The following is a 27,975-nucleotide window of genomic DNA, read 5'->3' on the forward strand; positions in this document are numbered from 1 at the left end:
GATTTGAATGCCAGTTAGGCTCCCTTAACAGGAAAATGCTTAATTTCTTTACTCTGTCCACCTAAGCCTGATAAAGGATTAAAAAAAAAAGACAGGAAAACTCCAGGAACAAAATATCACCGCAAAGTGCAATGGAAAAAGCTAAAATCACCTAAGGAAAGGATTAGCTTAGCCAGCTTCTTCGTTCTGTACCTGTACTATGAAGATAAGTGTGTATTTCACCAATTTGAATGTATTTATATATATATATATATATTAAATTCTGTATTACCTTCTTAATCAAAGCTGAAAAAAATGATAAACGGATTTCATATTTATCAAAACTCCTTTAATTAAAAATGACATAAGCCTGGTTCAATCGAGCTTGGTTGAAAAGGAACTGTATATGAACATACAACAAGGAAGGAAGGAGGGAGATCTGGTTTCAGGGAAGACTAGATCCAAGAGCTTGATTTATTTTCTGAATCAGTGGCACCTAGAACAAAGACTGACAGAGAGTCAGTGCTCAAACATTTACTGAATCAGTGAAAATCTCTGTTTATCGGCTTAGCTTCTGTACATCAGAGTTTTTCATGCCAGAAGTGACAGGCAACCTAAAATCACATCTTTCCAATTTCATGTGCCAATTAGCAGTAAGATACCCTTGCTGTTGGTTCCACCCAGAAAAATTCCAATGAATGACTCTCAGTCACTTGCCCAACCGTGTACCAAATATGACAAGTGGGATATGCAGTATGAGTAGCCTGGCCTGGTAACAGACTTACCTGTGTGGTCATAAAGGAGGGGCTGTTAAGACAAAAACAAAGAGGGAATGGAGGGTAGGCCTACAGAGAACAAAAGTGGAAAGTACTACTGCACCTCCATTTAATGTGACCTTCCTTACCAGCAACCGGAACACCAACAAGCCACTCAACTCAGCATTCCATCAAAGGTTTCAGCCACAGTAGACCCTCCTTATCTAAGTATTTAGTATGTGCCCAGCAAAAATACAAATATGCACAGAGAGGCAAAAGCTCTTTATGTTATATTCACTAATGTCCAACCACTTATGAAAGTAATACCTATGCAGACATCCATTCTTATTTCATCCAAGTATCTATCCCTACACATCATGTCATACTATTTTTTGGTCATTCTTACATTTGACTGCAATCTTATAAACAAGAAAGGTTTTCAACAATTTTATTTTTTAAAACTGATACAGGAGAACTACTCAAATTATATGCCAAATCAATGACAAATGAGGACCTGTAAGAATTATTACAATTAACATATGAAAAGAGAAAGACAAAATGGCATTAGGTAGTTCAAAAGAGAATGATATAAATATGCAAGAACTGAAAGATGCCCACTGAAAAAACTGGTAAACCTAAGAATGTTTTTGTGAAAATGACCTCCAGAATTATGCTCAAAGGTCAAGCATTAACTGAAGATGTCCATCATGCTATAATATGATTTTATTGAGAAAAATCACAACAAAACCATCACGTATTCATTCATTATTCATTCTAACAGATTATGACTACTTGAAATTAAAAGTTAAATTGTAGCATATGAGCAACTGACTGAATTTTTATCATTCTGACTTAATTTTATATAGATGAAGCTTTTTTTTCATTTCTGTGAAATACTGTTCATCATTTTAACTAGATTCATAAACTGGCCTCTTTCCAAGTACTATTTGAGTTAAAGAGGGGGTGGGGGGGAACTTGTACATTTCAGAAATGTTTGCTACTACTCTGAGTATTAAAAAAAACAACTTAAGTATCTAATCTGAGCAAGACACTGGACTAAGTTCTAAGATTTGAAGATGAATAATATAAAGGACATTATGCTACTAGTAGCCCTGCGCATGAATCTGTGCGCCAGGTCACTGTGGCCCTCCTATAGCTCTCTACCCACTGCTCCGCCCTCCTGTAGCTCCCCCGCTTACCTCCCCCGTCTCATAGCTTGCTGCCCTGCCCCCTCCTGAAGCTTGTACCTCACTGGCCCACCCTCCTGCTGATCCATGATCTGGTTGTGACTCGCTAATTAGCAAATTCCTCTCTTATTATATAGGATTTGAGAGGATAAAAATGTGCTATGAAAACATCCAGAGAGTAGCCGAAACCGGTCTGGCTCAGTGGAGAGAGCGTCGGCCTGCGGACTGAAGGGTTCCAGGTTCGATTCCGGTCAGGGGCATGTACCTGGGTTGTGGGCACATCCCCAGTGGGAGATGTGCAGGAGGCAGCTGATCGATGTTTCTCTCCCATCGATGTTTCTGGCTATCTATCTCTCTCCCTTCCTCTCTGTAAAAAATCAATAAAATATATTAAAAAAAAAAAAAAAAAAAGAAAACATCCAGAGAGTGATTGATGGTGACTAATTAAAAAAAAACAAAACAGTAAGAGAATATTTTTAATTGAAAAAATATTAACTTTTGTGCTCTTGAAAATAAAGCACTTCCTACTGCCATAGAATTTTCAACTCTTTCCTTAAAATGTATGCTAAGGTGTGAGGGTTGAAAGCCATCTTTGATCTAGCTCAACTCTGATTTTTTTAGCTACCAAGGTATTGTGACAGAAAGATGGAATGGCTTGGCTTAACCAAGAGGACAGAGTCAAAAGATAAAGCAGCTATGACTAGAACCTTTGTTGTGGATCCCCAATTGGCCGTGCCAAGAGCAGATTCATTAAAGCCCCTGATGGTAGCCATTACTAACTGAAGACCAAAAGAGGACATGATCCAAATTAAAACAAACTATGATGCATGCTACAACTTTCAGGAAAATGTATCTTTTGTGAGGCAAGGTAAACAAGTATATATGCCTTCACTGAGGCATACCTGATGAAAAAAAGAGGCCAATGTTTGAGACACAGCTCTGTCCCTTACCAACTGTGCTACCCTGAACTTTGTGAGGTTCTCATCTTGAAGAGATAATAATACCATTTATTCAAAATAATTCTATGAGAAATAAATTAGATGATGTTGTGGTTTTAAAGCTATGTTCCAAGAGACACCAGCCACTGACATTTGCTTCTGAGCTCTAGAAACATTTTAAATCTGGTGGAAATATACCAGTAATCCAACTGCTGCATCCTATAAGAGAGAGGGTATACTATTAAATAGCTACTGAATTCGATGCAAGTCTAGACCTTGCAAGTAGTATATTACATGAGCACACTGTTCTAAATATGAAAACAGCAGCAGCATCTGATAACGTAGACGATGGACGCAAATGAGGATGCATACTAATAAATTAGTTCAGAGGATGAGATAGTGATTTCTTAATAAATGATGAACAAAATGTTAGGAGTCTGTTTTCTTTGTATGATCTATAACAATAAAAGGGTAATATGCTAATTAGACCAGACATCATTCCAGACAAAGCCAGGGCCGGAGGGAGCCTGGGTCCCGGTGCCTGTCAGCGGCTAGAGGGAAGCCTGGGTCCAGGGTGCCTGCCAGCGGCCAGAGGGAAGCCGCTGCCCTGGGTGCCAGAGGGAAGCCGGTGCCGGAAGCCAGGGGAAAGCAGGCCTACTCTTGCACGAATTTCGTGCATCGGGCCTCTAGTATATTCATAAACATAAATACAAGGAACACGCACTGCCCTAAATCAAGTGTTCAAATACACAGAAAGAGTCGAGACTTGTTTCAGTATTTAATTTTAGCATCTCTAATTACGAAGAGTAAACCAGACTATAGTACTGTAGCAAAAAAATAGGGGAAGCTTAGAACATCATTAGGGAGACAGGAAAAACACAGGAAAGGAAAGCAGCTACCCACAATCTCAGCACACATCACCAAAGCAGTGATTCTCACGAGTTCACTGGGCCTCTTAGAGATGTTAAAGACTCCCCCCTGTCACACACAGAGCTGGTCTACAACTGCTGGGTAGTTGTGATAGGCTACACAATGCCCCACCCCACATATCACACCCTAATCCCCGGGAACTTGGAGCATATGACTGTACATGCTAAAAGAAACTGTGGAGATGTGACTAAGGATCTTGAAATAAGATTCGCCTACATTAGCCAAGTGGGGTTTCAGAAGAGGGAGGATCAGTCAACAGTAGATGTGAGGATGCAGACAAGAGGCTGGAGTGATGCAGGAGAGGAATCAGGAAGAACTGAGGCAGCCTCTCGAAGTTAAAAAGACAAGGAACTTCCACAAGGAACCAGCCTTGGAGACACCTTGACTTTAGCCCAGTAAGGCTGATTTTGGACTTTTGATCTCTAAAGGGAAGATAAGTGTGCAGTTTTAAGCCAGTACATCTGTGATAACCTGTTACAGCAACCATTGAAAACTAATACAGTGATCTCCTGAATCCACCTCTCCTATTTCTGAAAAGCGGTGGCTTTCTCCTCCTTTCCTGCCTTCTAAATCTCAGGGGCACCCTGGCACAGACCCTCACAGGGAAGCTGGTGAGGAGTCAATGCAGGACTCCTCACTTCCAGTCACATTCCATTGCCCAGAACCTGGTCACATGGCCCTACATGAACGTGGAGGAAGCTGGGAGTGTAGTCTAGCTTGTGTCTATGAAGAAGAAAAAACTGATGTAGTAAACAACTCTGGCACACCATCAAAGAATGTAGAAAAAGTAAAAGTCTGATAAAAAATATTAAAGCCACAGCCGGAAAGCAGCAGAAGTAGCTCTCTAGAAGCTGTTGACAAATATGCCCAGAGTCACTGTGTATGCACTAACAAAAGTGGCTATTAAAAAGATGTATGCATCTTTCAAACTACTATAGAATAATGCCATATACAGTGTCAATTTTATTATGGCATTATATTTAAATCTTACACTATTCAGACTTAGTAATGAGAATGTGAACAATGGATTTCATAATTTACTTTTTATACTATCAGTCTGTTGGCAGGTGAATGAAGGTAAGGTGCTACAACGAATATTTTAAATGAGACAAGAAATCACTTTTTATTTTAGCTGATAGAGCAATGTGAGCTCAAAAACAATATAGTTGTCTCAACTTAGGTATGCTCCTAATATTCTCTATAATATTAGTAAGCACAACTTGGAAATGTAGGGTTCATTGCTATGAGGTTTACAAAGATCCATAAAAATGAAAAAACATCTGAACTTACTATTCAAAATAAATAATGTTGCTATTTTGAAACCGCAAGTAAATATCTGATAGAATGGTAGTGGTTTATGCTATAATGGGTGGGAGGAGGGAGCATTTCTATAAAATTATTAATTCCATTTTAATGTATAATTGCTAGTTTCCCCTGTGAAAAAGAAAATATAATTACTATTCCAAACTTCTTTATCAGTATAATTGGTATCCTGAGAAAAGCTAGTTCATGGGTTGATGTTCAATCACTGAGCCACATTAGCCAGGCACCTGCCTGGGTTGTGGTCTCAATCCCCAGTAGGAGGCATGCAGGAGGCAGCCAATGGATGATTCTCTCTCATCATTGATGTTTCTATCTCTCTCTCCCTCTCCTTTCCTCTGTCTGAAATCAATGAAAACATATTTTAAAAAAATAAAATAAAATAATTCTTATCATTTCTAACTACTTATTTTTGTGAATAACTATTTCTTAGTACTATGCAATTTCAGAATTATAAGCTTTATACACTATCATACCTGTTTATGTTGAACTTTGTAAACTACCATTTAAATATATAGAAAAATCTCAAAAATGTGAGCTTATCCCTTTAGTAGGTAGAATTCTAAAATAATCCCCAATGACCCTTAAATAATTTCATCTCCGTGAGCACGGACAAGATTGTGAATGTGACAGAATAGCACTCCCATAATGATGTTACCTTATATGCCAAAGATCTGCAGATGTCAAGTCCCTAATCAGTTGAGCTATTCAAAAGGGGAATTATATTGGGTGGGCCTAACCTAATCATGTGGGCCTAACGGCCAGTGGTCAGCAAACTCATTAGTCAATGGAGCCAAATATCAACAGTACAATGATTGAAATTTCTTTTGAGAGCCAAATTTTTTAAACTTAAACTATATAGGTAGGTATATTGTTATTAACTTAATTAGGGTACTCCTAAGGCTTAGGAAGAGCCACACTCAAGGGGCCAAAGAGCCGCATGTGGCTCGCGAGCCGCAGTTTGGGGACCACGGGCCTAACCTAATGGACATTTTCAAAGCAATTAAAAATGTCAAAATGTCAGAGAGGCGATTCTGCTGGCCTGGAAGGAGGCAAGTCACCATGTTTTAAACTGCCTATGGAGGGTGGCTCAAAGAGCCTAGAGAGCATAGCCAGCAAGAAAATAAGAAACTTGGTCCTATGACTGCCAGAAACTAAATTCTGCCACAACCTGAAGGAGCTATAATGCGGACCTAGAGGTCCAAATGAGAATCAGCCTAGCCACACCTTACTTTCAGCCTGTGAGGCCCTGAATGGATAACCTAGCTAGGCCATGCTTCCGACATATAGAAATGAGGAGATTAAAAAGAAAGGGGGCGGGGGGGAGGGGTTATTTTAAGTCACTAAATTTGCAGTAATTTGTGATGCATTGATAGAAAACTAACATACAAACCATCTTTGTATTTATATCCCATTTCTTAAATGCTCACATGGATTATTCATCTTAAAAGGAGCATATAAGAGTGATGGAGAGATAAATTGCTAAGCAGTTCTATTGCTAGCTATATATACCACACTCTAAGAGATGAGATTATTTTAGACCAGGATATTTTATGTACAATCTACAAATAACATCTCAGAAGAAATCCACTCGATTACACTGGCTGGTAAATCACCACAGTTCTTAACTTCAGGCAGTAATTCTGTAACGACACCTTGATTATAAGAAAATGCTTAGAAGAGTTTTTCTCTTCAAAAATCTCTGAAGCCAGAGACTCCAGCCTCATTGTTACTTCTGTTGTTTTTTCCAGTTGCTTCTTAGGTATGAAAGCTTACTGAAAAGTTTATTATTACCTCTCTTTGTTAATGGTTTTGATCATTTATATGCCAGAATCATACAGTATTAATACATTTTTAATCAGAGAACTATGAATTATTTAAATTCATACTGGCTTATAGCTTATAAAATGATCTACAGCTGAAACAGTCTGTAAGAAATTTGGCTAATGTTGATACTGCTAAACAAAAGGCTGCAATTTGTAAAATATCATGTTACCAAATTTCTACAAGATCATTTAAACAGAAGCAGTATTCCATACATCTAGGAAATACTGCAAAGGCAAAAAGTTTTTCTGATTCGTAAAAATGTCCTAACATCAGAAAATTGGTTTGAGGCCTTGAAAGTAAGATATAAAAAAAAAATGAAGGTTACCATTAACTACTACCAATTTCTCATTTTAAGACTGCAATACTGTCATCGTATCAAAGGGGAAAACTTACGTAAAATTTTCAAAATCACAACTAATTACTTACGTATTACATGTCTGTAATGAGTGTTCACTCCTTTCATCTCTTCATCAGACCCCAGAGCTACTAAAACGGAAACCATTCTCCTTAACTTTCAGTCGGGGATGAGGGTAGAGTTAGCACCCTCTCACTTCTGTATCGTCCCATAAAAACTCCTGCTCCTTTAGGAGTCATACCTGAAAAACACACCATTATCTAACCTTGTTCAGACACTGTCATCTAATGAACTCTTGGTCACTACCCTTCACCCTCCCATTATTCTGAGTGTTGAATGAAGTCCACATAAACCATCTTACACCCAGCCTTTCAGCTCCACGTCCCCATCGGTTCCCACAGTGCACGTCACCACCACCTCAGCCACCCACTCCCAGGGTCTCACCGGTACTAACAATGGACGCAAATTCACATCAGTGCTCTAGACTCTAAAGAAGCACAGAGATCCAGCCACGTGGGCACTGAGGAGGAATCCCCATCGGAAACAGGAGGAAGGGGTAACCTGCCTGAGGTGACCTTGGAGGGAAGCCTGTACGAGTGGAGAGATATGAAACAGGCGAGTTACACAAAGGCGCACTCAGGAAAAGCACTAAAAGGCAAGCAAAGAACTTGGATGGCACCCTACAGGCATGTCAACCACATTTAAACAGTACTCCCCAAAGACAGCACTGGTCAGAGAAGTCACCAGGGGTAACTTTAGCTGAGGTGGGGGTACGGGTGGTGAAAAGAAAGTCACAAGTGAGTAAAGGCTTAAGACTAAGTGAAATGCGCCCACATTTTTGGCTTTGGCAAAGAGATGCATAAAAATGCTTTAGCTAGTGTTAGGAATTGTAGGAGGCACAATTTGGGAGGGGGGTAAAGATGAAACAGAAACTTACTTTAATTCTTTCTTAATTCATGTAACTGATCAATTTCTTGAAAAAAAGATAAATTATTATAATAGCTGCTTTTGATGATGGCAAAGTCAGTAAGTCCACTGGAAGTAATTACAGGATTTGAGCTCTTTTTATATTATCAGAAGTGGTCATGACAGATTAAAACAATTCTAAACGAAGTTGATTAGGTGATAAGTGTTAATGACATAAGAAATACAAACACCATCAAAATAAAGAAACTCCATGACATACCAGAAGAGCAAATGACATACCACTAAGAGGCTAGTCTCCCACAGTCATATGACATGAGTAAGGACTCAAAAATTAGTTTTTAATGACTGTATTCAACATAATTAAGGAAAGTGACTATAAAAATCTCTAGTCAATTATCTTTGCCTGTTCACTTAACTATTTCTCTTGACTATATTCTTAGAGAATATAACAAAACTAATTATTTTTTAATGAATGTAAATATCTCCATCAAGAAACACACACACACACACACACACCCACACAAACACACACACACACACACACATATATATACAAAAATCCATACATGCCACCAATTCTTTCATGATGCAGAGTCTCCTACTGGGAAGTTCTCAAACAATGCAAGAGCTTGGAATTCTCACTGTTTTATAATAAAACTAGAGGCCCGGTGCACAAAAATTTGTGCACTGGGGGGGGGTCCCCTAGCCCGGCCTGTGCCCTCTCACAGTCTGGGACCCCTCGGGAGGTAACGACCTACTGGCTTAGGCCTGCTCCCGGGTGGCAGAGGGCAGGCCCAATCCCTAAGTGCAGCCCCTGGTCAGGCTCAGAGCAGGGCCGATTGGGGAGTTGGGGCGCCACCCCGTCATGCACAGAGCAGGGCGGATCGGGAGGTTGCTATGCCACCCTCAGTCACGCTCAGGGTAGACTGATTGGGAGGTTGGGGCACCGCCCCCTGTCACACTCAAGGCAGGGTTGATGGGGAGGTTGCGGTGCCACCCCCTGTCACGCACAGAGCAGGGCCGATCAGGGGGTTGGGGTGCTGCCCCCGTCACTCACAGAGCAGGGCCAATCAGGGGGTTGGGGCGCTGCTCCCTGTCACTCACAGAGCAGGGCCCATCAGGGGGGTTGGGGCGCTGCCCCCTGTCACGCACAGAGCAGGGCCGATAGGGGAGCTGGGGCACCGCCTCCTGTCACACACAGAGCAGGGAAGATCAGGGGGTTGGGGCGCTGCACCCAATGGGGAGGTTATGGCTCTACCCCGTCACACACAGAGCAAGGCCTGTGGAGGGGGGTTGGGGCACCACCCTCTATTACCCACAGAGCAGGGCCGATCAGGGGGTTGGGGCACTGCCACTGTCACACTCAGGGCAGGGCCGATGGAGAGGTTATGGCTCTACCCCGTCACACACAGAGCAGGGCCCGTGGGGGCAGGGGGTTGGGGCACCGCACCCTGTCACACACAGAGCAGGGCCAATCAGGGGGTTGGTGCACCGCACCCTGTCACACACAGAGCCGCAGGGCAATCAGGGGATTGGGGAGCTCCCCCCTATCAGGCACAGAGCAGGGCCCGTGGGGGGGGGCGGTGTTGGGGTGCCCCACCCTCTCAAACACAGAGCAGGGCCGATCAGGGGGTTGGTGCGCTGCACCCTGTCACACACAGAGCCGCAGGGCAATCGGGGGATTGGGGAGCTCCCCCCTATCAGGCACAGAGCAGGGCTGATCAAGGGGTTTGGGCGCTGCCCCCTGTCACGCTGATCCCGGTGCCGGGAGCCTCGCTGCTCCGCTGATCCCGGTGCCGGGAGGCATATTACCCTTTTACTATATAGGATAGAGGCCTGGTGCACGGGTGGGGGCCGGCTGGTTTGCCCTGAAGGGTGTCCTGGATCAGGGTGGGGGTCCCCACTCGGGTGCCTGGCCAGGCTGGCTGAGGGGCTAAGGGCTGTTTTCCGGCTGGCAGTTGACTAAAAGCTCCCAACCGCTCCTTGTTTTCTTTTTTTTTTTTTTTTATTCTGGGCCAGCTTTAGCTCTGAGGCCTCGCTGCTGAAAACATGGATACAATGTTGCGGTCTGGGGCTGACTGAAAGCCGGTTTTGTTTAGCTTCTTATTTGCAACATAGTAATAGTTGCTTAGAGTTGCAGTTGAGAGGCCGGAAAGTCAGGCGGGGAACGTTGGAATCTGCAGTTCCTGGAGCAAGCAAACCTCCCTGCTCGCTTCAGTGCATGGCTGCCGGCCGCCATCTTGGCTGACAGTTAATTTGCATAAGGATATGCTGATTAGCCAATGGGAAGGGTAGCGGTCGTACGCCAATTACCATGTTTCTCTTTTATTAGTGTAGACTAGAGGCCTGGTGCACAAATTTCTTGCACTGGAAGGTGGTCCCTCAGCCCATCCTGTGCCCTCTCGCAGTCCGGGACCCCTCACTTCTTACTGCCCACCTGCAGTAGAGACGGGAGAGGCTCCTGCCACCACCGTTGCGCTCGTCAGCCATGAGACTGGCTTCCGGAAGAGCGGTGCTCCCCCTGTGGGAGCGCACTGACCACCAGGGGGCAGCTCCCGCATTGAGCGTCTGTCCCCTGGTGGTCAGTGCATGTCATAGAGACCAATCGTTCCACTGTTTGGTTGATTTGCATATTAGGGTTTTATTATATAGGATAGGATACTAGACAATTTATTCCAGTAACTATAGAATTTACAATTATTATAAAGTCAGTGTATTTAGCAAAATAATTTTTAAGAATATTATCAGGACCTCATCATGTATAATGCTTTCATTTAAATGTGGAACATATAATATTAGCTACCAATTATTAATCATCATGTTCTAGACCAGCCATGGGCAAACTACGGCCCGAGGGCTGGATCCGGCTCGTTTGAAATGAATAAAACTAAAAAAAAAAAAAAGACCCTTCCCTTTTATGTAATGTTTACTTTGAATTTATATTAGTTCACACAAACACTCCATCCATGCTTTTGTTCCGGCCCTCTGGTCCAGTTTAAGAACCCATTGTGGCCCTCGAGTCAAAAAGTTTGCCACCCCTGTTCTAGACATTGCACTAAGCACTTTAGATAGTCTTATATCTGCATATAAGACTTTGTGCACTACTATCCCCCCCTTCCCTATCCCCACCACTCCCCATGTGGGGCATGCAGGAGGCAGCCGATTGATGATTTTCTCTCTCATTATTGATGTTTCTATCTCTCTCTGTCTCTCCCTTCCTCTATGAAATCAATAAAAATATATTAATTAAATAAATAAATAAATAAATGTGACTAAGGTCCATTCTTGATTCCTGGTTCAACTTCAGACTTCAATTTGGCTTCCCCAGAACAAAGGAATACATCATTCATGCCAAGTCCACTCTGGCACATAAGTGAGTAATACGTAATGTAGTAAATAGAATTCTAACTGCCTTACTTTCTGGTTCAGGGGTGTCAAACCTTACACTGGGCATGCGGTTCTAAACTCAGCAAAGACAGACATATGGTCAAAAAAGTACCACATTGGTAACCAACCATTTCCCAACATTTCCAATAAAAAATGTTTTTCTTCCACTTTTGGAAGAGATCCGTTTTTTTAACTGAGTACAAGATAGAGAGCTGAACAAGATTTCAGAGATACGGGTGCTCAATGAGTATTAAAACGTCAACTATTTAAGTTGTTATGTTGCTCTTTTTTTCCCTTAAATAAAACAGGTGCATTCTGCAATCATATAATGCAGGCACACCTCAGAGATATTGATGGTTTGGTTCCAGACTACTGCAACAAAGCACATTCTAAACTTCTTGCTGGTGGAGGGGCTTGCCCTCAATTTGTAAAAAATGCAACATCTGTGAAGTGCAATACAATGAGGTATGTCTGTATTAGACTCTCCTGTCTAAAAGAAATAAAAGCAGTTGTGGAAGACAACTGTTTTTAATCCTCAACAATTTTCTCCCTAATTTTTCATTTAAAAATATTTTTAATTGAGATGTTATTGTAATGTATAACTATGTTAGATTCACAACATTTTTCATATAAGTATGCATAATTGGAGATGCTAAGATGTTTTGAGGATGTACACTTTTTAGGCTTCTTTTAAAGTTTTTCTTTCAACTGAAAATTACTGTGATCAGTGTTCTTCTAGGAGATAAAACAGAATTTCCTCATCGTTTAATTGTTGTCTGCTGTGGTAATACACACACACACACACACACACACACACAAATACTACTTTCTTAAGACAGACTATGAAATCTAAAACTCTTGAACCATGGTATATAAATACCAAATGCTAGGAGACATATCTTTAATTTATATGTAAGTACAGTTTTAATTTAACAACGGTTCTTTTCTAAACCTCTCCACCAAGAATTTTTTAGGGACCATTTTCATGTTAAAATAAAAAAGGGAGCCCTAACCGGTTTGTCTCAGTGGAGCGTTGGCCTTCGGACTGAAGGGTCCCAGGTTCGATTCCTGTCAAAGGCATGTACCTTGGTTGCGGGCACATCCCCAGTAGGGAGTGTGCAGGAGGCAGCTGATCGATGTTTCTCTCTCATCCATGTTTCTAACTCTCTATCCCTCTCCCTTCTCTGTAAAAAATCAATGAAATATATTTTTTAAAAAAGTTAAAGGGAAGAAGTTAAGATTGAGTTCAGAGTTGTTTCAGGCAAAGCGAAAGAGAATCAGAATTATTTTCTGTGTGTGGTTGTTTTTTTTGTTTTTGTTTGTTTGTTTTTCACTCTCTCTACCCAGCTATCAAGGAAGTTGTGTAATATTTTAAACCCGAATTATATTTTGAGCCACGTGTAAAACTTCACCAGGAAAAAACATCTTGAATTATATAAAAGAAAATGCTCTTACTCCAGTGATATACAATTAGAGACCTTACTCACATTTCCAAAATAAATATTTGTCTGATCCTGCTAGATCCCAGCTACAGAATGATGACTGAAATTTGCAAATGACTCCACTATAAACAAAATCAGTTAACTTCAACCCTCGCCCTCATCCAAGTTATTAAGAGGCCTAAGACTGAAATCAGGTGATCTGACCTTTACAAAGAAATGTGCATAACTTAATGTGAGGTTACTCTCACAATTAATTGTACATTGAGTTCAACATACAAAGATAAATAAACATACAGCTATAAAAATGTATAATGAAGAATACAGAAGAGCATACACCCTCATTATGCTCTGGGGCCTCTTGAAGGGGATAAGGAAGGGAGCAGGAGCATAAGCACAAATACTACCAAAGAGTGTGTTCGCATCCCAAACACTAAAGTGCGTGACGCCAGGGCCTCAAGGTCCTTCTCCAATGTGGGGTCAAAGGCGCCCGGGGTCTGGGAGGTGTGAGATGCCGAGGGGCATCATCCACGGAGGCTTCCTCTTCTGAGAGAGCGCAGGGCGAACCCCACCTCGGAGCCGGTGGGACCCAAAGGCCTCGCCCCCAGGCTGCCCGCCCCCCGGGACCGCCCCAAGGCCAACATCACCCAGGCCTGGCGGCTGGGTTGCCTAGCAACGCGCGTGCCCGCCCGAGCCGGCGGAGGAAGGCCCCGGGAGCCCCTGCTACCTCTTTTTTCTTCTGTCCTCCGCCGAGCTGGATGCACAGGAGCAGCAGGAGGAGGAGGAAGGGGAAGCTGCCGGTGGGCAGGTGCCACAGCCGCCGCCCCGCCGGCCTGCGGCGTGAAGGAGCGCCCCTGGCACCCATCGCCGCGGGGGGTCTCCTCCACGCTCGGTAACCGTGCGCGCCCAGCTCCGACCGGCGCCCGACAGCGGCCCCGCCAGCCGCCGGGGGCCTCCCGCCTTGCCCTCCTGGGTGCCTGCGGCTTCGCCGGGGACCCGTGCGGCGGCCGAGGACGCGGAGGAGGAAACTGACAGAGCATCCGGTTCACGGGGAGAGGGGCCAGGGCGCCGGGGATGGGGCAGGAAGTGGGCGTGGCTAGGGGGCGGGTCCCGCGCCCCGTTTCCATGGAGACCCGCGCTGCGGGGGGCGTGCGTCTCTCGCTCCCGGACCCTCGCCGGGGGCCGTCCTGCCACTGAGTCCCACGCTAGTCCTAGGGGTCCGCCGGGCCCGGGCGCCCAGCATGACCTGGACCCACGGACGGACCCGTCCCCTCGGATGGCGTGGCAGAGCCTTGAGGATTAATTAGCCGGGACCTGGCCACTCTAGGCAAAGGCGCCAGCTGGGCTCCTTGATGCCTTTTGTAGGGACACAGCTGTGGCTCACCTAGGCGCCTCTGAACCGCCTCTGCCATAAGCCGGAGCACCTGGAGGCCGAGGAGCCGCCCGCCACTTCACAGCCCTTCCTTGCACCTCCAAATGAGGGGCCAAGCTGCACACCTTCCTCTACCTCGCTCATTAAGCATTCCTGGAGCACCAAGCTGCAGGGCCCTGTACTAGACACTTGCAATGCGAAAGGGAATAGGACGTAGTTCAGTTCCTGTTCTCTAATGCTCCAAGAACAAGGGCAGCGGACTGTTCATGAATATGTGCTGTGAGCCAAGTACTGTTGCAATGCTTCCTAGGTACCCTGTATTCCTCTGGTCTGTCTCAAGAGGCTTTCATTTGGATCATGAACACATTTTGATAGTCTGAGGAAGCCAACTGACCCGGTCTGAAAATAGCACTTCTAAATGCATAAGTTAAGTACAGAGCATTCCAAAGGAATCAATTATCATTAAATACCATTATCAAAATTGAAACAATTCTTCCAACTGGTAGTCAACCAACATTTGTATTTTGGAAATCCTGGAAAGCAATGTAGATGTGAGAACCGATGTATAAACATTCAAAGTTCACACTGTGATTAAGATGTGTAATCTAGCAGCATACCTAACAGCAATTTTAATAGAAACAGAAATTTTGAAGTAGTGATGATAATATTTTGAAATATCTGCTACCATTGTACTGTAACATGAAAATATCTGTCATTTTCTACAAGAAACAAAGCCATATGCACTTCTAATACTACCATGTTTTATTGCCTGACTTCATGATTGAAGAAAAGATTTTCATGAAAGATTAATAGAAAAAATATTTTTTTTTAAATTCAAGGTTCACAGATGCTCGGAAATTTCATGAACTCCAGATTAGCAACTCCTGCTCCACAACTACCCCATCAAATAAGTCTTATAGCAATTTTCAGATAAAGAAATCAAGGTCAGAAGATGTAACTCAAAGTCATATAACTAGAAAAGAGTAGAGTAGGAATTTGAATGTTGGCAGCCTAGCCCCATAGCCATTCTTCCATACTGTGCTATGCCACCTTTGTAAAAGGAATTTACAAATACAGTCAAACTTCCTTTCTCAAATGTCTCCCATCTCAAACAATTCGGTTCTCTACCAGGTTGTTCACAGAAAAATATCTCCGCTGTGGAACCAAACTTGGTTTTCAAACTGACAACCCTTTCAAGCTGATACCTCAGCAGGATGAAAAGCATCTCTGATGCTTTTGTAGCATAATTTTAAAACAAAGAGGCCATCAATGGTGCTAATGTTGCTAAGGGTGTGAAAGAAACAATGATCACAGACAGTTGAAGAGGTAGAAAAACTTGATTTGGATAAAGGAAAAGCAGTCAGCGACAGCCATTTTGGAAGCAGTGATATACCTGGTATAAACAAGCACAGATGTTGCATGCTGACCTGAAAGACATTCTGGACTGAATGCGTAAAAGAGACTTGTTTAAGGGTAGTAGGGGGTGGCTCAATAAATTTAAGAAAAGAAGTGTTTATTTATAGATTAAACAGTACATTGGACATGTACTATACTAGTATATAAGAACTTTTAAAATGGCATCTTTGGGCGTCTGGAACAGATTAATTCAATTCATATTATTTCTAATGGGTAAAAATGACTTGGTTTTCAAACAAATCACTTCTCAAACAGCCTTCCAGAATGAATTAAGTTTGAGAACTGAGGTTCCACTGTAAATCTCTCTTCTCTATCTCCCAGGCTTTTAATTTCCCACTCTTCAGTGAGCAATTTTGTCCATAGTAATCATCACTCCCCAAAGAATAGCTTCTTGCTTTTTCCTTGGGCCTTTAAAAGTGGCCTCAAATTTTCTCTATTTGAAGACAACAGTAAATGTATGATTTATATCAGCTAACATCTTCATTGATATATACTTACCATAATCAAAATGTATCATTAGCCCCTTTCTCTCCCAAACTGGTCTTAATCTCTTTATTGTAATTACTAGTAAGGGTACCACCATCCCCCTAACTACCAATTTTCGGAGCCTCAGAGATGCCTTCCATTTTCCCCATTCTCTCCAGTCATGCTGCCACCTATATTTGGTTTTGAAGTTACTCCGACTTCAGTGTCTTAGGAATATGACCTCCTGTACTCACTTTGTAACTCCACCATTCATTAAAAAGACATCATTATTTGTCTGTCTTCTTCCTTCCCTTGTTTATAATCTTACCCTTCTCTACCAGCCTAATCCTAGACTTCTTAATCCTGCTTCTTTACATTCTATTCTTGGTAGAGCAGCTAGAATGATACTTTTAATATATAAATCAGTGCAAAGTATTTTCTCTGTCCTTAAGCATAAAAAGCAAAGTCTTTTCCATGCCCTCAGGATCCTACATTACTTTGCCCCTGGCTCCCTTTCCAACTTCATTTCCTACTTTTCTTGCACATTCTAACCGCTCCAGCCAGGCTAGCTTTCTTGTTTTCCTCAAGTATGTCAAGTATATTCTGCCTCTAGCCTGTTCTAAGTGGTGAAACTCTTAGATTTCCCATGGCATACTTGATCATTTTATTCAAGTCCAGGCCCGGATTTCCTAAAATGTCATCTCCTATTCGCTCTTTCTTAAAAAAACTCTTTAACCTTTTTTAAAAATGAAAATTAAAAAAAATACATATACTCCTTTAATTTTTTTATATAACTTACCACTACCTGAAATTATGCTGTTGCTTTCATTATTCCCAGTCTCCCTCATTAGGATTTACACTCCATGAGACAGGGGCTGTGTATGCACACAGTCCAGAATCATCCCTGTTTTTCGTTTTTTATAGTTTCCATCACTCACTGACATTATGCTTTCGTAATCATTTTCCTGTCCTTTCCCATTAGGATGTAAACTACAGGAAGGCAGGGGCTTTATTTTTTTCATTTTTGAATCCACACTACACAGAACGGTGCATTTGTTGAATTGGTTAATTCCCTAAAGTACAGCACTGATTCAGTCACTATTTTTAGTCCACAGACTTTCTGTTGCTCTTCACTAGATTCAAAAGGAGCTCCAAACTATAGATCATGGCTCATAGCCAAATCCAACCCTTTATTCCTGCTCTAACACAGCAGCCTTCAAACTGGAGTGTGCACCAGGAACTATATAGACAATTGGTTTTACCAGAATTAATTTCCAAAATCTCAACTATCATGTGTACTTTCCTGCAATTGGTGGACTTAGGAAAGTGCCTGAGGTAAAGGCTATGAATTGTTCTCTTTGCCCACACCTTTCTTAGGGCAATTGCCTTTTCTCTCTTTTTTCCATCCAGCCTGAGTGGTGAGCTGAGTTGTGCTGCCCCCACTAGTGATAAAAGTAATAATACCAATCCAGGGCAGCAGACAAAAGGACAGTCTACTTGTTTGCATAGATGTTGAAAAAGTGAGTGATTCTAGTGACTTAGCAAAAACCTTCTTGCTAATCAGAGGTTTCTAATGTTTTGCCTCCAACTGGAGGACATAAACCAGTGGTCCTATAGACAATTTAAAAATCATTTGGGGGATAAAATGCTATGTAATTTTTGACACATTACTCAAAAGGAATTCAAAGGATTGAGTGATATTTTAATAATAGACTCCTATTCCTGTCTACTCATTGTAAATAGTTTCTTAGCATATAAGAAAAATAAAAAATGATAATGAAGTGATGCTGAACATTATCTCATTTGAGCAATAAACAATATTGATCCATAGATATATAAACTGATTTTTAAAAACCTAAATCATTTCTAAAAGTAATGTCATAATAAAATTTAGCTCATTAATATTTTCTCAAATTCATAATATTATTTTTATCAATTGGGTAGTACTAATAAATAACCAATGATAAATCAGTACAAAAGAAATTTTAATATAACCTTATGATCACAGTAGTTTGTTTAAATCAAATATTAATTTACACACCTTTTGCCAGGGAAAAATTGTTTTCAAGCATTAAAAAAATCAATAAATGACTTTCAAGCATAGAAATATATAAATATTACATTAGGATAAAATTCTATCAAACTATACTGCTGGTGGGAGGGTAACTGAGTTCAACCACTTTGAAAAACTGTTTGGCTGTTCCTACTAAAGCCAAATATATCTACCTAAGACCTAGCAGTTCCACATGGACGTACACTGTATTCACCAAATAACAAGTACACATTTGTATAGCAGCTTAATTTCTAAAAATCCAAAGCTGGAATGAGATCAAACAGCCATTAATACTAAAATAAATAATTTTTGATACAGTAATATTATATATTAATAAAAATAAACCAATGAGGCCCATTGCACGAAGAGACTCATGTAATAGGCCTTCCCTTCCCCTGGCTGCCGGCACCGGTTTTCCTCCGGCATCCGGGATCCAGGCCTTTGCTCCGGACAGAGCCTTCAGTCTTTGCTCTGCAGCTTTGCCCTACATATGCAAATTAACCGCCATCTTTGTTGGGTAATTTGCATACTCTCCTGATTGGCTGGTGAGCGTAGCAGAGGGACGGTTAATTTGTATGTTTGTCTATTATTAGGTAAGACTAGAGGCCTGGTGCACGAAATTCATGCACAGGGGGTTAATTCCTCAGCCCAACCTGCACCCTCTCCAATCTGGGAACCCTGATGGCTTAGGCCCACTCCCCGTGGTTCTCTGCTCTCTGCAGGGCCTGGCAGCTCCGCACCCACTGCCCAGAGGCTCTCTGCAGCCCAGAGGCTCTCTGCGGCCAGGGCAGGACACTTGCCTTGCTGTGGGCTTGATCCCCAGTTGGGGACATGCAGGAGGCAGCTGACCAGTGATTCTCTCTCACCGATGATGTTTCTGTCTCTCTCTCTTGCTCCCTTCTTCTCGAAAATCAATGAAAATATATTAAATTTTTTTAAAAAGAATAAAACAAAGTGAAAAACAGCCATTCTCAGGATTATTGTCTCAAGTCCTTGAGATTCTGCTTCCTGGCAAGTGTGGACAGTTTGGCTCAAGTAAACTCATAAAAGCTCTCTACAGGTTTGAATGTTTTTACATGAACACGACATATACACCTGCTTGTTTCTGAGGGTAAGGCAACAGAATCAGTCCATGAGGTCTGCTGTGAAACTGTAGAGGAGTTTATGTTTGCTGTCAAAAGCCAGGTCACCCTTGAAAGAGTGTAGAAAACCGGAAATGGGATTTACAAAGAGAAAACAGACAGAAGCGAACAGAGGGATGCTCCTGCACTCTTTTCCACCCAGACAGGCCGGTTTCTCAAACTTCCTCCCTCCCTGAAGTTGGTGAGCTGTGGCCTAAGGGTGGGGGAGTCAGAGAAGCCCGAGGCGAGGTCCGAGGCTCTGATGTCACCAGAGAGCTTTCTGCATTTGAATGCAGCCTTGAAGTGAGGTCCATTGGAATGAATCGCCCTGACCTCTTCTCCTCCCACTTGCTCCCTACCCCACCCCCTACTCCTTGAACCCAGGATCTGTCTGCTCCCACCTGCCTCCCCCAAACATGCCGGGCACAGGTGGATCCCAGAGAGTGGGCACTGCTCCTCACAGCAGCACCCAGCTCTGGAGGGTGCCAGTACCGCAGCCTGTGGTGCTGCGGTCCCAGGGACAGCAACACCCAGAACGACAGGTCCTCAGCCTCCCTCCAGACACAGGAGGAAAGACAACCTAAGCAGCAAGCATAAGGGACGCCCGGGAGGGATGTGCTTGCCGAGCTTCCATGTAGAAGGCTATGCACGCGTGCTACCCAGAGGCCCTCCGGGGCCTGGGTGGGACGCTTGCCTCAAAGCTTGCCGTGGCAATAAAGCAAGCATTCTGCCAGGCCACTCACACTGCCCGCTCTCAGTGACCGCCCCCCCACCCCCAGGACTGGGGGACTCTGGTGGGCTGAGGGGACTGGGTGGTGCCATCTTGTGGCTATGGGTGCCACCATCTTTGTGACTGAGTGATGGTTAATTTGCATATTACCATTTTATTAGATAGGATTGGCAATCTACTGAGTATGTAAAATACTTCTCCAAATTCTGTGAGCCACTCTAGCAAATCAATTGAACCCAAGGAGAGGGTCGTTAGAACCTCCAATCTATAAGCCAGTTGGTTAGAAACACAGGTGTGAGGATTTATATTGAATTTCAATATCATAACCTAAGGCCCAACATTTGGATTTTTGCAACCTGAGCCCTGAAGCTGTTTTGAAAAGCTTAACTTTGCCCTTTGGGGCTCCGAAACCACCTGCAGAGCAGGCAGCCTTCCTGTGCTGATGGTACTGGTTGATAGACTGCACCCACCGTGTGGTTGATAATAAGGACTCCCTGTCCTGGAGCTGCTCAACCAGAAACTAGGACTTTGATAAATGTCTAACAGTGTTACCCGTCGTTCTTACCACTGCAAGTCCATTTGCCTCCACCAATCAGAAAATGAGTAATGTGAGCTGATAACCTCATTTCCCTAGCAGTCTTTCTCTTTCTCTTTCATCATCTGCAATTTAGTTCTTTTAAAATTCCTTCCTCCCCTCCCATGACCCCATGTGGAAGCCTGTCCTTGGATCATATGGAGGGCTACGTTCTCTGATTTGCAAATCATACACTTTACAAAGTATTCACCTGAATATTTCCAGTTCCCACCTGGCACCATACATAGTTATTACAATATAATTGACTATATTCCCTATGCTGCATTTTACATCCCAGTGACTAATTTTTAACTACCAATTTGTAGTTCTTATGCCCTTCACCTTTTTCACCCAGCTCTCTACCTCCCTCCTCCCTTCCATCTGGCAACTATCAGTTTCTTCTCTGTATCTATGATTTATTTTGTTTTGAATGTTCATTTATTTATTGTTTGTTGTTGTTTTTTTAGTTTTTACATATAAGTGAATTCATATGATATTTGCCTTCCTCTGTCTGACTTATTTCAGTTAGCATAATATCCTCTAGGTCTATCCTTGTCGTTGAGGATGTAAAACTTCATTCTCTTTTATGACTGAGTAATATTCCACTGTATGTATGTATCATAACTTATTTATCCACTTAGGTCACTTCCATATCATGGCTACTGTAAATAATGCTTCAATGAATATAATGTTTGTCGACACTAGATATTCTGAGAGTGCTCACATACCAACAAAATATTTTTCTCTACTCTGCAAAATTCAAGCACTAGAAAAAGAGAAGGAGAGGAACAGAAATAGAAAAATATGAAGTGAGAAGCCAACTTCAGACAAAAATTAAATTATTGTTGTAAAGGACTTATTAGCTCCCATCTGCAAGAAGAGGAGACAAAGTTTATATGTAGGAAAACCCATTTTGACATATTTACACACAAAAAAAAGAGAGAGAGAGAGAGAGTCCTTGACAATTTTATCTAGCCATAAAATTTAAAAGCCAGGGTTTTTGAACCCGGAAGTATAGAAATGAAATGGAAGAGGGGTCTTCTAATGAAATAAAATAATATCTCTGTTGTAGACAAGACAATCTCTTTATGAAAGTTTCTTCCCATTTTGTTCCAAAGGAGCGATCAAGTAAACATCTTGCTAATGTCAAAAGCTCCCCCAGTAGTCACTGAAATTTCAAATTGTCACCGGGAAATGTCACCAGTCAGAGGGTAAGTAAGCATTATATTTATTTTTTCTCTCTATTGAATTTATTGGGGTGACACTGGTTAAAAAAATTATACATGTTACAGGTGCACAATTCTACAACACATCATTTGTACACCATATTATGTGTTCATCACCCCAAGTCATGTCTCCTCGTTCATCACCATTTATTCTCCAAATACCTTCCTCTACCTCCCTCACCTCTGCGCTCCCCCACCCCCAGCAATCATTACATTGCTGTCCATGTCCATGAGTTTTTTCTCTTTTTTCTTTTTTACTCAATCCCTCTAACCTCCCCTCCCCTCAACACACCTCCCCGAGCTATCAGCCAGCTCTCTATGAGTCTGTCTCTATTTTGCTTATTAGTTCATTTTGTTCATTAAATTTCACATCTGAGTGAAATCATATGGTACTTGTCCTTCTCTGACTGGCTTATAAAACATGAAGGACACAGGGTTTGGACCTGAACGAGGTGCGGTTTTAGACTGAGAAGTTCCAGAACTGCAGCAGTCTGTGAGGCTGGTACTTGTGCAAACTTGTGTCTCTGGAATTTGCCTTGATCAGACCCCAGACAAACTCCCTGACCCGGGCAGATGAAGCTAAAGAAATCATTTCTCACAAGAATGAAGGAAAACTCATTTGGAAATGGTGACCGAAAGCATTTTTACCCAAAGAACACCGTGTGAGGACGCCTGAATTCCTCCTTTCTAAGCATTGGCTCAAGGGGACTTTCCATGTCCATTTCTGTCCCCTCCTTACAGACTGTTCCTCACGTAGACTAGAAAAGAAGATTATGGCCTGGCCTGCATAGCTTAGTGGTTGAGCATCGACCTGTGAACCAGGAGGTCATGGTTTGATTCCTGGTCGGGACACATGCCTGGGTTGTGGGCTCCATCCCCAATGGGGGGCATGCAGGAGGCAGCCAATCAATAATTCTCTCTCACCATTGATGTTTCTATCTCTCTCTTCCTCTCCCTTCCACTCTGAAATCAATAAAAACATATTAAGAAAGTAAAGAAAAGCAGATCTTGGAAGTATATACTGCAAGGTAAGAAAACAGTTCACCAAGAAGCAATACATATCTGATCATGGGACTAAAAATGTCAAGATAACTTATTCCTAAGTGAATAAACAAAATAAAATAACCCAAATGCTGAACAATCACAATGAGATATCAATCAGAGCTCAGTTCAGCGTAAAATTAACCTCCCATCCATGGCCAGCGTGACACCTTGAACACGTAAACAGAGAGAGATTTGAAGGGATGTCAATATGCACGTGACTTCTAAGCCTTGTGTCCTGCTCCTACAGTAAGGATGTCTGCTAAACTTGGTGGAACCTCCATTTCTGTTAATCCCCTCCAGCCAACAAACACACCTGAAGGGAAACCAAGTTGGGTTTTGCAGGCTTATTATGATAGGATTTAGGCTTATGTTTAATCTTTTAGGGAGGATTCAAGGAAGTGTGGTTTTGCTCTGGATTGAGAGCCATCACAAGCAGAGAAAGTTCCATGGTAGGGTCTTTTTTGTTTGTTTTAAAATATGTTTTTATTTATTTCAGAGAGGAAGGGAGAGGGAGAGATAGAAACATCAATGATGGGAGAGAATTATTGATTGGCTGTCTCCTGCATGCCCCCCCTGGGAATGGAGCCCTCAACCCAGGCATGTGCCCTGACTGGAATCGAACCGTGACCTCCTGGTTCATAGGTCAATGCTCAACCACTGAGCCATGCTGGCCAGGCATCCATGGTAGGATATCTTAATAATTTTTGTCCAGAAGGTTAAAGGAACAATATAGAGCTAAAGATAAAATTGATTTTGAAAAAGGAGCAGTCACTTTATTAGCTGGGAGAGGCGGATGCTTGGTCATATTTGTGGTTTGCATGGTGCTATTGTTCTTGTCTTTGCTCTGACAGATGATGGAAGGGAATTATTTTTGTCTTGCTCAGTCACCGTCACAGAGTGGACTTGTTTGATGTTCATGTTCCGTGAAATCTTTTAGCTTCAACAGAGGAATGCTAAGGCCTGTTGTCAGAGCCAGATCAGCTCCAAGCTGACTGAAGCCAGGAGCTGATTCGTTCTTTCTCATCTTGAGCAAAATTATCTTAATTTTCTATTTAAAAAAAATCATAGGATTCCTATGAGGATTAAAATAAATAAAACATGTAAGGGGATTATTACAAAGTTCAAAATATATACTCTTAATAAATATTTGGTAGTGTTATGATGATCATTTACTATTGCATTAAAAATATGTTTGTTCCAAACATGTGGACACATTGCTCATTATAAACTTAAGAATGGCAGGCCATAAATTTTGGGGGGAACTCTAATGAAAGTAGAAGATTTAATCAATGGTTTCTGTTAAGTTGCATAGTCATGTGCCTTTTTGAATTGTTACTGATATCAGAATAAAATGCTCTTATGACTTAAAAAAATATGATTGTTCCCCTCCTGCTGAGGACACTTTGAGAGAAGGAACTGGGCTTTGCTTTACTTTGTACGCCCTGCACCACTACACAGAGTAAACTGTTCGGGAACAGGGGCTCTGAAGTTGGATTCCTTGCTCTACTTCTTAGAGAGGAACGGAGAGGGAGAGAGAGAGAAACATCAATGATGAGAGAGAATCATTGATTGGCTGCCTCCTGCACTCTTGCTCCACACTGAGAATCGAGCCCACAACTGGACCGGGAATCGAACCGTGACCTCCTGATTCATAGGTAGATGCTCAACCACTGAGCAATGCCGGCTGGGCAATAACTGAGACATTTAAGTACTATGTCTATGTAATCAATGGGAAGTAAACTATTTTTATAAATATTGTTAGACCTCAACCTAAAATCATTTCTCATAGCATTAAATTAAAATGTGCCTTTTTATGCATAAACTTTAGTAGCATTTGTAAAAACCCATTACATATGTTTTTTTTTTTTTCCCATTACTGTTTGATTTCTGTCCTGGAACTTTTATAAAAGTCAACTTAAATTTATATTTAAAACACAGGATAAAGAACTAGTCCAGAAAAAGATTTATGAAATGGATTCATAATACTAAACAGCATACATCTGTGTAATTACATTTTCAAACTTACGTTTGTGATTGGGTTGTTTTCAGAGCAACGCTAGTGTCTCATTTGGTTATCTCAAACAGCATTTCACTTATTTGTTCAACATATTCCATGTACCTGGAGATGCCATAGGAACATATATTAGGGTCAAAAAAATAATCATTTCGAAGAACTGCTCATTGGTTGACTGAAGGGAACGTGGGGGAGGACATTATTTTCTTACGTTCTTATATGTTAGATGCTCTAAGGTCAAAGCCCAGCATCTGGCCGCTCTTTGCCAGAATGCAGCCAGAGTTTTCTAGACGCATTAAGAACCTTCAATTTATCTTAATGAAATTATACAGCAGGAAGGTAGGGATATGGACAAATGATTGAAGCTATTTAATTCAAGCAATCTGTAGCAATTTCTTTAAAAAGGAAAAGACTCCAGAAGGGTCACAGGCGTGTGTGGAGAGAATCTCTGAGATTCTGCAAGTAATTGGAGAAGTGTTCTCCAGAGCCAGGGGAACATTGGAAAGGAGGCTATGCAGCCAGGTGAGCAGGAGAGATAACTTCACTATCCTTATTATTCCAAACAAATTGTCTGAGCGTGGGCAGATGTAAGTTTGCTGCAGAATGCCTAACAGTGTTATTTTGATTTGTGGTTCTCATGGCTTAAAAATGCTGTGATTTGTTAGGATACAAGTGAATAATTAAACTTATTTTTTTACTTCTTTTCAATTATCTTTTCTTTGGAATTACACACACACACACACACACACACACACAAGATTACATTAAACTTTTAAAATTAATGAGTAAACTATACACTGAATCTCCAAATACACAACTGTCTTCCTAATTTATTTCCTAAACTCACCAGATAAGGTATCTTATATGCTTATATTCATATATCAATATTTTATTTTACTGAATAAATGTTCAATTTAACCTTGTCATTTTCAAGAAATGAAATGAAGGGTAGTTGTGTGTGCTTTTTTAAACACCGCAAATGCTAAGCTGAGTAGTATGAGTTTATTTTCCTATTAAAAGTATTACCCTGAATTTATACTCAGTCGTTAAGTTTTATTGGTAGAATATTATAACATATTCAGTTAGTTTCTTGCAAGAGTTCATCATACATTCCAGGAACTAAATGCATTATTAAGAAATATGTCAAAGGATATTTCTCTGGGCTAAAAGCAGGGCTAACCAAGAAGCTCTAAAGTTAAGTACCACAATTGATTAGTCAATGGATTTAATCTACAATGATTTTATTACTCAAAATTAATTTACTCATTAAAACTATATATAAATTAACATAGGCTACGGAAAGGGAGATGTATAAGGAATATTTGTTCAAAATGAGTGAAAAGGCCTTTTAAGTCAGGGATTTCTTTATCCAATGATATTGAACCTGTGTCTCGTAATGGGGCTTAATTGCAGAGAGGGCCTGTGCCGCTTTGAACAAAGCAAGCTTCTCAACACTGCTGCCAACACTCCTGGTAGAGGAGCTGAGTAACTGGAAGCTAGCTGTGAGAGGCAGACTTCACTGTGTGCTCTTTGATTGCTCTGGAAGTTTAAGCCATCTCTGAAAATAAGTACTTATTTATGAGTAGAAAAAGAAAGAAGAAAGCAAACTTCAGGAGCATGCAAGCTTCACATAGAAAAGGGTTAATAATGTTTGAAGAACAATTTTAAATCGACAAGACCCGTATTTTCTTTATCATTAAGTGAACAGACCAATCGTGCGTATCAATCTGCACAATATAGTAAATCTTTAGTGACCTGGCATGATTGACATGGAGATTTCATCCATTATTCACATTAATTTAAATGTTTTCATACACTTTGCTGATGAGTTCACACAATTAAAAATTCTAATTGAATAATTATACTGAATATTTATACCAAATACCATTTAGCAGTTATGATCCAAAGGCCTCTTTAACATCCAATGGTAAGCCTGGCCGGCGTGGCTCAGTGGTTGAGACTAGACCTATGAACCAGGAGGTCACGGTTCAGTTCTGGTCAGGGCACATGCCTGGGTTGCAGGCTTGATCCCCAGTGTGGGGTGTGCAGAAGGCAGCCAATCAATGATACTCTCTCATCATTGATGTTTCCCTCTCCCTCTCCCTCTCCCTTCCTCTCCTAAAATCAATAAAATTATATTTAAAAAAAAATCAAATGATGCTTTATCATCATTATTGGTATTTCAGCTTTACTTCTAATCCCTGCTGTGTGCTCTGATTCCCTTAATGCTATCCCATCTCTCAGGTTCCACACCAGCACGCTCTAGCTCTGGCCCTTATCAATTTATACAGTGGCTCCTATGGCAACACTTCTGCTCTTTCCCTCTATGTAGAATCGAGTCCATTACCAAGGTGAATTTCCCCCGAGCAGCCTTACATTTATGTCACCCTCTTGCTTGAAAGCTTCCGTGGCTCCCCAAAGCCAGTCTGACTACATTTCAACTTCCCTGGTCCTGGGTTCCAGCCTTTGTCTTTCTACCTGTCTCTTGTTCCTTTTAGTACTTTGTTGCTACTTGCTTTCCCATGACAGCAAACGGGCCCCATTTCCCTACCCTGCACTCTGTTGTGCCAGTGTCTTTGTTCCATCCGGCTTCCTTTCCAGTGCACAATGCTCAAATCCCCCTTTATCATGGATGACCCAATGCAAGTTACTGTATCTCCAAGAAGTCTCCCAGAATCCTCCAGTCCACCAAGAGCTGTCTTTCTGAATTCTTTGCCTAGTCCTGTAGTTAGACAATTAGCGATATGTAGCAGCAGTTCTCAAACTTTCTGAACTCAGACCTCTTTATGCTCTTGAAAATTAATGAGGACCCAAAGTAATTAAAACTGAGGAAAACTTTTGCACAACTTATTTAAGAATAATAGTAAGTTCATTGCTTATTAAGAGAAATAACATCTTTATTTTTTAAAATTTGAG

General features: G+C 41.7%; 1 protein-coding gene across 2 annotated transcripts in view; it reads right to left on the reverse strand.

Moving 5' to 3' along the window:
• The window catches only part of TUSC3 (tumor suppressor candidate 3), a 109,587-nt gene extending 95,520 nt beyond the window's left edge, over window positions 1-14,067 (reverse strand). The window contains exon 1 of one of the 2 annotated variants that reach the window (XM_070408299.1): window positions 13,772-14,067. In XM_070408299.1, coding sequence (XP_070264400.1) covers window positions 13,772-13,909 — 138 coding nt within the window. In that variant the 5' untranslated portion in view covers window positions 13,910-14,067. The remainder of the gene's footprint in view (window positions 1-13,771) is intronic. The other variant, XM_070408298.1, reaches the window with a different exon arrangement.
• Between the last annotated feature and the right edge of the window lie 13,908 nt (window positions 14,068-27,975).

Source organism: Myotis yumanensis, unplaced genomic scaffold, assembly GCF_028538775.1.
Source record: "Myotis yumanensis isolate MYYU_CA2020_CCGP unplaced genomic scaffold, mMyoYum1.0.hap1 SCAF_3, whole genome shotgun sequence".
NCBI lineage: Eukaryota > Metazoa > Chordata > Mammalia > Chiroptera > Vespertilionidae > Myotis > Myotis yumanensis.